The sequence below is a fragment of the Montipora capricornis genome, chromosome 12 (genome assembly GCF_036669925.1).
Source record: "Montipora capricornis isolate CH-2021 chromosome 12, ASM3666992v2, whole genome shotgun sequence".
NCBI lineage: Eukaryota > Metazoa > Cnidaria > Anthozoa > Scleractinia > Acroporidae > Montipora > Montipora capricornis.
Genome location: NC_090894.1, coordinates 12,325,757 through 12,335,756, shown reverse-complemented (window position 1 = coordinate 12,335,756; position 10,000 = coordinate 12,325,757). Strand labels below are relative to the sequence as shown.

The following is a 10,000-nucleotide window of genomic DNA, read 5'->3' as shown; positions in this document are numbered from 1 at the left end:
CACATAAAAAAATTGTCCGTGTAGACGAGATACCACATAAAATGTGACAATTTTTTCAACGTCTGGCACGTCTTCTGACTTTCGCCATCTTGCTTTTTGCTTTTCCATGGGCATCTCCGCTGTGCGAAATTATTACTGACGCAAATTAACAACAAATATTTGTCGAACCATCTACACGGGCAAATAAAAATTGCCACATACAGTTGCCACATAAAATTTGCTCGTGTAGACGGGGCTTTAAGGACGTTCGCGCGAAAAATTTTCAACATTGATTTTTTTTCTCAAACTTTTACCACTGTAAGATGATGAGTTAGTTATGTCAGACATGTAAAAAAAATGGGGGGTCACCGACTTTGTTTTGGAGCGAACATGCCCGGAAAAACACCCAAAATGTGACAAAATCGGGCTTCGTTAGCAAATAAGGCCAGTGTCTGTAGACCCAAATATATTGCAATTAAATCTTTGAAGTGAAACCTTCTCTGCCAAATATTGTTATATGCGGGTTGAAAGTTCTTTCCCTAAAATATGATTATGCCTTCACCTGTTTGTGCTTGAACGCCTTTCATATAGCTCAGACATCACCATCTGATCGCAATCAACAATTCTGATGAATATCAACACTTTAATTTATTTCTATTATTTTTTTTTTTTTGGTAGATTTGATGCACTGATGCGGTTCCCTTCTGTGGGATCAAGTGGGGATTCTTACAATTCACTTGTGGCCTACCTTTTGGGTTGGTATCAAACCCACCCTTCGTTATAAGACAAAGACATTCAAAAGAAAAGCTATTCAGTGATAAAAGTTTTCCATTTCTTAGAGGCAAAATAGAAAATAAACTCTTCCGTGATTTGCAATGTTCATGCCAGTACATGAGCGCAACAATATTCTGACATAAAAATGTTATTTTGTTCAGGTTATTTTCTTTAATAGAAAGTAATTGAAGGTTAATGTAACTGCCAACAACGATTTTTAAGGAATTACCGATTATGAACTCTAACTCTTTTGTACCATTTTCAATTTCAAAGGAAAGCATACCCAAAACAGTGGAAAGGAAAAGATGGGACCTCCTGGACCCCCTGGTCCACCAGGGACACCAGGATTGGCTGGTAACCCTGGTTCGGATGGAAAAACAGGCTCCAAAGGTATATGAAACTCCACATTGCTCAGAGACCACGTGCCCATATTAAAACTTCACTTAACAGAGGTCCCATAGATTTCGCTGTCTTCTGGTTAAAACGTCTGAAACTGTAAAGGAGGCACCCCTAATAGCGCTGTCCTATTTCGTGCCTGATAAATAAAACCATCCTGCCAATTATATATCAAATTTATTATCGATTATTATGTACGGGAGAAGGAGGCGTTTACAACGAAATAGCCGGCCATTTTACAGTCACAGTTTGCTCAGTGACCTAGCCTATGAGAGGCTTCGAGGTATTGATACAGACCTCACTGCTTTTATCAAGTAAATTGTGTTGTTGTAATTTTAATTAGTCTCCATTAACATTAGAAAAGCACAAAGGTTTTTACCAACGCAGGGTCACCGGCAGCCTTGCTTCCATTCTTAGGCCAGGCAACTTAGCTACAACTGTAAAATGGTCTATTTGTGGCCGTTTCTGAGAGAAAGAGCCAGAACTTGGAAAAACATTAATCCAAGTTAAAATCTACCTCAATCCTCTCCATCAGTACTGAAACAAAAGAGAGAAAAGTAGTTTCACCTGACCAATGGATTCTGCAGTGAACAAAGGAAAAATTGTCTTTTGAACCCCACCATAGTTAAAACTTTGAAATTGTTGCAGCAAGATAGCATGGTAGAGCCCCTTTAAAGAGATAAATTAGAAGTTAAAACTGGTCCAAACTGAGGATGATTTGATTCAACCAATCGCTAAATAGGAAGTGTTTAAACGTCTTCATCGCACCATTTCCAAACTTAATACAGGATAAATACCTAACCGAAGAACTACATCTCAGGATCTATTACTCAGATTGAAGGATCACGGCATGGTTCATTTATTTCACACTATTTACATGACATTAACATAGAAAGAAAAGTATAGTCACAACACATGGTTACAAGATAAAATAATTACAGTACAGGTTATAAAATGTGTGTGCAAAACGTGCAGATGCCCGGTATTTCGTTGATTATTGCAGCAACATAATCAGGCGTGTCTAAAAATTATATATAACTGTCTGTCATTTCCGTTTCAGGAAATCACGGCAGCGCAAAAGAGGTCTGGGAAGAGCGATGGTAGTGACGTCAGATCGAGACCCACAAGATATAAGTTTCACCAAACTCGTTCCCAAGGGACCCTGCAGAGAACGAGGGGGAAGCTTCATTTGCCTTCTCCTTCATAGAGAAGTTCTTTTAACGTAACGTTAAACATTTCTTGGCCCTCGTCAGATTCTGACGCTGGTCATTTTTCCGAAGACTCGAAAATGGATTACGACATAGAAATGAAAGATGATGGTCATGATTTATCTCCATCGAGATCATATAGCCTCGAGCGATGAAGATATCATCGCCTTTGCTGACGACCTAAAGGCTGACAAGGAATAGACTGCCAATTACGAAAAGAAAATAGAAGCTGACAAAGCACTAGAACGACAACTGAAGGCCGATAAATTTGAGGGAAACGTTGAAGTGGCTTATATAGTGGGAATACTTGCGTATTCTGCATGGTGATCTCTGTGCGCACCTACCGAGACTGCTTTCGTTGATTGTGTGTTTTTTGTTTGGTTACATCTTGCAACGACAGTTCATCATGATTTGTTCCTTTTATTCATTCGTTGACTTCTGTATTGTGTAGGTGCAAGTGTGGAAATTGTCACACTGTCGATTTTCTTCAAAACATTAGCGAGTACTATTGCTGCAGGGAGTTGGAAGGCTGTTTAGAGTTGTCCTGTTTGATTCAACGTTTCAGGAGTCGAACCAGTTTGCCTTCGAAAATGGAGCCTTATATTAGGTTAACAGCCGGAAAATGAGGCAAAGCAAGAGGCAAACAAATGTATCAACATACAGGAGACGAAGCAAGGTGAACGGTGAATTTTTTTTGGCTAAGATATGGTTTACAAATAGAGTACATGTTCTGTACTGCTGGTGTATTTGATTAAATATCTGATTTTATCTTTGCTTCGTTTCTTTTTATTGCTTCCACTTCCATTTCTCTTATAACTTGAGCCTTCTGCCATGAGAATCGTTTAATTAAACGCCTTTCATATTTGTGTTGTCACGTTTGATCAAAAGCGGTCCAAACGTCGAGTGAAGTCCTCTCTTTTGAAATTCTTTAAGCACAACTGAACTGAACCCATCTTCTTCGACGTTTCGTAATCTCGTGGCGATTGTCGTCAAAATACGGTATCAGGAAATGAAGCCTTAAACCGCCTCTTAAACTTCTGGTATTGTTGCATCCTGCTGCTTCTCATGTAAGCTGCATTCAAAAAATCCGCAGAGAAGAAGTCAAATTTTGACGTCACAATTGAAGCTAGACCCTTACCTCTCTTGTCTCGGTAGCGTGGCTAACATGGCAGTATTTTGCGCTAATTTTATACGTATTCAACAGATCGTTTCTCTTATAACTTGAGCTTTCTGCGAGGAGAATCGTATTACAAATAGGTGTTTAATGAAACGTCTTCCATATTTGTGTTGTCACGTTTGATCAAAAGCGGTGTAAACGTCGAGTGAAGTCCTCTGTTTTGAAATGCTTCGAGCACTGTGACAAACTGAAGCAATCTTCTTCGACATTCATGGCTTCATGGCGATTGTCATCGAAATACGGTATCATGAAATGAAGCCCTATACCGTCTTTTAAATTTCTGGTATTGTTGCATTCTGCTGCCACGCATGTAAACTGCAGTCAAAAAATCCACATTGATCAAGTTAAATGTTTAGAAAACTCCGGCTTTTACGTCACAATGGCGGCTAGACCCATATCTCTTTTGTTTCGGTAGCTAGTGCGGCCAACAGAGCAGTAGTATATGGGCCAACATGTCGGAGTTTTACCGCAAATTTTACGTATTGGACAGACCAAATATCAAGAAATAGACCAAATCAAAAAATTGTTTGCGCCAAAATGCCCCTAAAGTCACGCTAATATATTTTTTTCTGAGAATCTTCAGTGGTGAAGCGGAAAGAATCGGTTCCGATAAAACAGAAGCTCCGGGTTCGAATCTAATCCACGGATATGTTTTTTTTTTCTTTCCTTATTTTCTGTGCTACCACAAGTCCTGGGACACACTGTCCTAAAATGACGATAACAGTAAATTCTATTCAAAGCTAATTACGAATTAACGATAATCCTTAATTTAGGGAAGAGATCATGTTGGAAGTAGTAAATAGGCCTTTTTCGATATATTAAAAGAAAGGAGAGGTTTAATACTGGACAAATATGACCAAATATGTTAAGCGAGACAATCGGCTGGCGTGAAAACACGCCCGAAGACAAAGGAAAATGGATGATATGCAAATATGTTTCACATTCATTCCAACGTGTTTCTTTTGTTTTTGTCCTCACTGACTCACTATCAACCCGAATATTTTGATATTTCGAAAATGGCCTGTTGTGTTGGGCTCCCGTGCCGGCAGCGGGTTATCATGAGACGAAATTGCGAGAAGTTATCCTCGCACACTTAACTTAGCAATTGTCTTATCATGACACCTGAAAAATTCAGGGCGCTTCAACGGAAATTTTCACACCCGATACACATTCATGCTTCATTGCCAAAAACAAAATTAAGTTTTAAAATCTCCTTTGTATCGTGATATGATCTGTGAGTTCGGAATCAAATGTGTAATGGAATAAGACTAGTCTGAGCATCGTGTTACGGGAGGCGGATGGGTCATAACATTATTGTGGTGTTCACTTGTGAAATGAAAGTTCACACAAGTAGAATTTTTATTCCAATACGAACTAGTGAACTTCCTACGGCGTTTGTATGTAAACACTCTCTTTCCTGCCCCTATATATTCCTTCAACACTTTCGTAATTTTTTACAGTGAGAACTGAGCGTCATGCATACTCGAGACTGAAGCCCCGCGCAAATGAAAGGCTTCAAGGTCCTTCAACATTTGCTTCAACATCAGTTCGATTTTGTTGAAGAGCGATTTTCAAACCCTTTCCCCCCCCCCCCCTCCCCCTCTCCTCCCTACCCTTTCAACTGTGTTGAAAAAATGTTTAATCGAAGTTGAATCTATCAGTCACGGTCAACATGGTTCAACAAAATCGAACGGATGTTGAACCCTTTCACCTGGGCCTTAACTGATTAGAAATTCGTCTTCGAAGACTTGACACTTAGCATTGAGAAGCACTAGAATAAATATCACAGTTGACTCTTACTCAGCGCAGTGAATACCAGCGTTCTTCAGTGTGGTTTCGAAATTTCTAAGCACTGTATTAACTCCTCACAACCTTTCCGAAATATCTATGAAATCCTGTCCAAAATCTTGGTACGCCTCGAAAGACTGAGTTCGGATATTCAAAAGCCCGGTGATTGATGGAATTTAAATGTATCAATGTATTGAGTTACATGTTAATAATTGGACATAATTAAACGATAAAAGCAAGTTTAAAAGCTGTCGTTGCTGTTATTATTATGTAATATGCTATTATCTTAAAAAGATACCCTAACAGATACCAGCTTAGACTTTGTGGCCCAAAAACTTTGGTGCCCCCCCCCCCCCCCCCGCGGGGGTCAAAAAGTTCTAGCTCATCTTCCTTCCGAATGCAAAATTAAGAAATCACTCGTTGGGTGCCCCAGATATTTTCCAGGTTTCATTTGTCAAGTATAGCAAGAACGTTCACGAATCCTATTTTTCAATCGAATTTTTGTAGCGCTGCTACTTTGCGCTTATTGGCAATTTGCTTTTTTGTCACGTCGCTTTCGCCTAAAGACAACTGTTGACGTCGTTGTGCCGCATTACAATCAAATAAATTATTTTAATCCCCTGAATTGCTGTTAAAGGCGATAGCTCGTTTTGACTAAAAAAAAAATGTAGACTCGTGTAGATTGTCCGGTATCACGACATTTGAGGCGCGTTTACACGACACAGGGAAAATGGCACGGGTCCGATAAAAAGTGGAACGGTTCCATTCAGTTTTGTAAAGAAACAGTGAACTTTTATCCGTTCCGCTACGGAACCATAGGCGCCTATGGTCCTGTAGCGGAACGGATAAAAGTTCACTGTTTCTTTACAAAAATGAATGGAACCATTCCACTTTTTATCGGACCCGTGCCATTTTTCCTTTGTCGTGTAAACAGGGGCACCCAACGAGAATATAGTTAAAAATCACTTAAGCATAGCATTGTTAACAGTATCTTAGTATTAAAAAGGTAGATATAGGCATATTTTTATCCCTAGAAAGTTTCATCTGTTCGGGTTCCCTAGCTGAAAGTCTAGTGATCCGAAATTTATAGGGATCAAAACAATAAATGTTCCGAAAATTCTAGATCTCAAATCGTCTTCCGAACAGATTTTCTCCGACGTTGGGTGCCCCTGTGTAAACGCACCTCAAATTGTGATGATCTGCCTTCTGTTGACCTCTGTTGTGTACTTTGTCAACGGCGAAGAAAATTATATTACTCGAAATCACCCGCTTCAAGTTCTCTTTTCGCTTTAGTTCACTCAGTGAAACTTTTCTAGCCAGTTGACCCATCAGTTCTAAACGTTTACGTTTATTTCAGTCATAAAGTCGACCAATAAATCCCGATGCAACAGTGATTTGTTAATTTGGTAGCTGTATACTTGGTAATATTGTGTTGACTTGAATTTATCACGGTCAATTTTCATTGTAAATACAACTCTTACCACTCAGCCTATCTTTATTCGTCGTCAGATTCTATTCATCCATTCCCATTATGTCATCAACTCCCGGCATATTTTGCTGTTTTTTTGTGTTGTTACAATCATGCCAATAGAGCCCTTTCATTTACCCCTGCTGTTCCTGTTTCAGTGCTGCTTTTGGAATCCCCAAACCTCAAATCACACACCATAGCACGAGAGGAACCACTAACTCAGTGAGTACTCAAAGGCCACCTTTCCCATGCAAAACTGCTACAAAGGGAAGGGGAATAAAAAGATCGAGCCCCACAAAATCTGTTTTGATGTTTATGATCGTTATTCCTTTCATACTGTAAATGAATGTAAATAAAACGTGATAGAGTTTTGTATTGCTAATATACCTTTGAGAGGAAGACAACGACGCTAACAAAAGCGTAACTTGAAAGCATTTTCTGACGCTATCGTAAACCTATTTGCCGTCTATATCCCGTACTGTTCGAGTATCACAATATCGGCGAAAATGCTCCAAGTGTATTGTATTGGAAGAATTCGTTATTGAAGTAAATATGGAGAATAAAGGATTGCTTGGAAGTATGTTCACGTTGTCGTCAAAACTTCATCGATTGAATGTGGTTACATTTATTCCTATTTTACTTTATTAGGGACTTCAACATCTACGACCGGGACGAACTGAAAACGTCACCTCAAAATGTAAACTTTGCGCTTTCGTAAGAGTTCCGCAATTATTCTGTCTCGTTCATGTCATGAGGCGAAGTATCCTAAAACTCAATTGAAAACGAACGTTTCCTCACGTTATTGTCAAAACCTCAAATTTGGTGATTTTATGTCGCAAAGTACTGGCGGAAATACGTGATAATAAAACAAGTACCGACTACGTTTATTTTTTTCTCTTTTAACCAAATGATATACGTTGCGTTCTCTTTTCCTTGGCCTTTTTCGTTTCTTAAACTCTGCTTTACTTTCTTGTTTTCCAGAGGACGGAAAATAAAGGTGTTGAGAAATATATGCTGCAACTGCAGCACGCCTTTTTGCGGCATTAAAACCTAGTTTAGGACGAGTCGCTGTTTCCGTTGCATCCTCGTCCTTGCCAAAACTCTTTCTTATGGACAAATGAGACATAAGTACATCATTTAAGACATGTTCGCGTACGTTTCATCTTATTCAAACTGACAACCCTTCATGCCAAAAGTTAAGGACGGATTTTCATCCCAGTTGTACAGACCAAACTTCGTTCGGCATGTCAACTTTTCCAGTTCTTCAACAAATGACCCAATTGTTTCCATTTCAACAACCAGAGCATTTTAATTCCAACACTGAATTCACTTGGCTTACAGAAAGATCGCCGAGGAGCGAAGACATTAAATCGCCGAAAGCTTATTAAATGTGTCACTCTAGCTTTTCTGTATTCTTTGGTTCTAGAGAAAAGTGCAGACAATTCTAAATCCGTCGTCTTATAGGTAAGAACGCCGCTCTAAGAACTGTAATATTTCAACAATGTATGCGTAAGATCGGCGCTCTCTGTTGCACAGACCGTCGTCAATTTAGTCAGATGTAGAATGTTATTTTTACAGTATGGACAATTGAAAATTTATTGTCAGATGCTCGCGACCTCCACATAACCTAAAATTTGCCCAGTTCACGTCGTCGTCGTCAGGCCGAGAACGGCAATTGGCATGGGAACGCGCTTCCAAAACTACGGTTTGAAAACAGTTAATGCTGAAGCACTGTCATTTCCTGCTGTTAGATTTCATAACCTTTTGCTAGTCTTTCAGAAAAGCCAACCGAGCAAAGTTACTTTGAAACCACGTCCATTTATCATCATCCTAGAAATATTTATATGCAAATCTGTCTGAGCAGTCCAACTGTTCATGGGGAATATTTCGAGGTTGCGGTCCCATTAAAGGCAAAGCTTGTTTTCGTTGGCTATCTCTTAGAGTTTCTTAGTCACAAAATATTGTTATTCCACTTGGATGTAGATTGATTGTGTACACCAGGTGTAAATAATTTTCCATCCATTGACTGACATATTGACATTTACGCGCGTGACTCTTTGTTCAGTCAAAAGCATCTCAGTTGTAAACGCGAAAAAGTTCAAGCTTGTATCTTTGTGAAGCTCTCTGCAGAATCAATAAAACTTCTTTCTTGTGATTCACCTAAGGTATATTTATTTCGTTTCTCCAACTTGATACTCCACTTGTACCGAAGGCAGTGATCAAAGAAGACCATTTCGTCAGCTATGAAGTACCCGCGAGTGAAAACCCCTTGTGGTGGCTTGCGTTTCCTTGTTGTGTTAACGATTTGCTTTACCATTTTGGTCCACATCTCAGCCATGGATGATCAGCGTCCAGATAATCACGATGTCCATGAAACTGGAAAAAAGACTGAGTCGATGCTGTTTCGCGAACGCAGAGGAATTAAGAAAAATACCACTCAAAACCCACAGGACATTGAAAAACGAGTGAAAATCCTTGAAGAGAGGTTTGTCCTCGATAATTTATAGCTGCTTATCCTCTCAATCTCAAATATGACGTATTGTCATCTCTCCGGTCGAGACTGAGTAATCTTTTCAATTTTTTCTTGATTTGTTCATTGTTTCCAATGGTGTATTTTCGCGAAATAAGAACCATGATGCCAAAAAGTGCTTCGTCGAGTCTCCTGGCCACCAAAATAATTTGATAACATTCCTATGCAATTGGGCTTCATGCGTTTGGAGTTTGTTTACACTTCAAACAATAATTTTCAGAAATAAAATTTCGGCTCGAAATTGATTTAGCAAAGGCTAAAACGTCCTTCAGAAACTTGGTATCTCTTAATCTCTTAATTATTCTTGTTTCTAGCAATATTAAAATGTTGCCAGTTAATTCAACTCCAAGGGAAATATTAAGCAAATGTGAGAATGATATACACAATAAATGAAATGGTGACAATGGAACCCACTGGAAACTCGGAAAAATCCGAGCCCATGATGGGAAATATTGCTGCAGTTTCAATTTCATGCGTGTGTGTGAAATGTTCAGTAGAAGTCAATATGTCTGTCGATTTTTGCGCAGAAAGAGAAAATTTAGTTCGCTAAAATTAAATTTATTATACCAATGAAGTGATCTCCTCGCAAAATTAAACTTGTTGTTTAGAAAATGCTCCGCTTGGGGGTATTTAACAAAACGATGGGGCAATGTAAACGCTTTGGAAAAAAAAATCAATAA

General features: G+C 39.1%; 2 protein-coding genes across 3 annotated transcripts in view; both read left to right on the top strand.

Moving 5' to 3' along the window:
• The window catches only part of LOC138027693 (uncharacterized), a 106,669-nt gene that overhangs the window by 16,055 nt on the left and 80,614 nt on the right, over nt 1-10,000 (top strand). The window contains exons 7-9 of one of the 2 annotated variants that reach the window (XR_011127495.1): nt 658-734; nt 1,027-1,143; nt 2,210-3,129. The exons of the other annotated variant lie outside the window; for it this stretch is intronic. The gene's annotated coding sequence lies outside the window, so the exon portion shown is untranslated. Of the gene's footprint in view, nt 1-657; nt 735-1,026; nt 1,144-2,209; nt 3,130-10,000 lie in introns of those variants that run through there. 2 annotated transcript variants of the gene reach the window in all.
• Nucleotides 1,059-10,000, top strand: part of LOC138027401 (short-chain collagen C4-like) — a 12,878-nt gene continuing 3,936 nt past the window's right edge. The window contains exons 1-2 of the mRNA XM_068874975.1: nt 1,059-1,143; nt 9,125-9,275. Of these exons, the coding sequence (XP_068731076.1) occupies nt 1,059-1,143; nt 9,125-9,275 (236 nt within the window). The remainder of the gene's footprint in view (nt 1,144-9,124; nt 9,276-10,000) is intronic.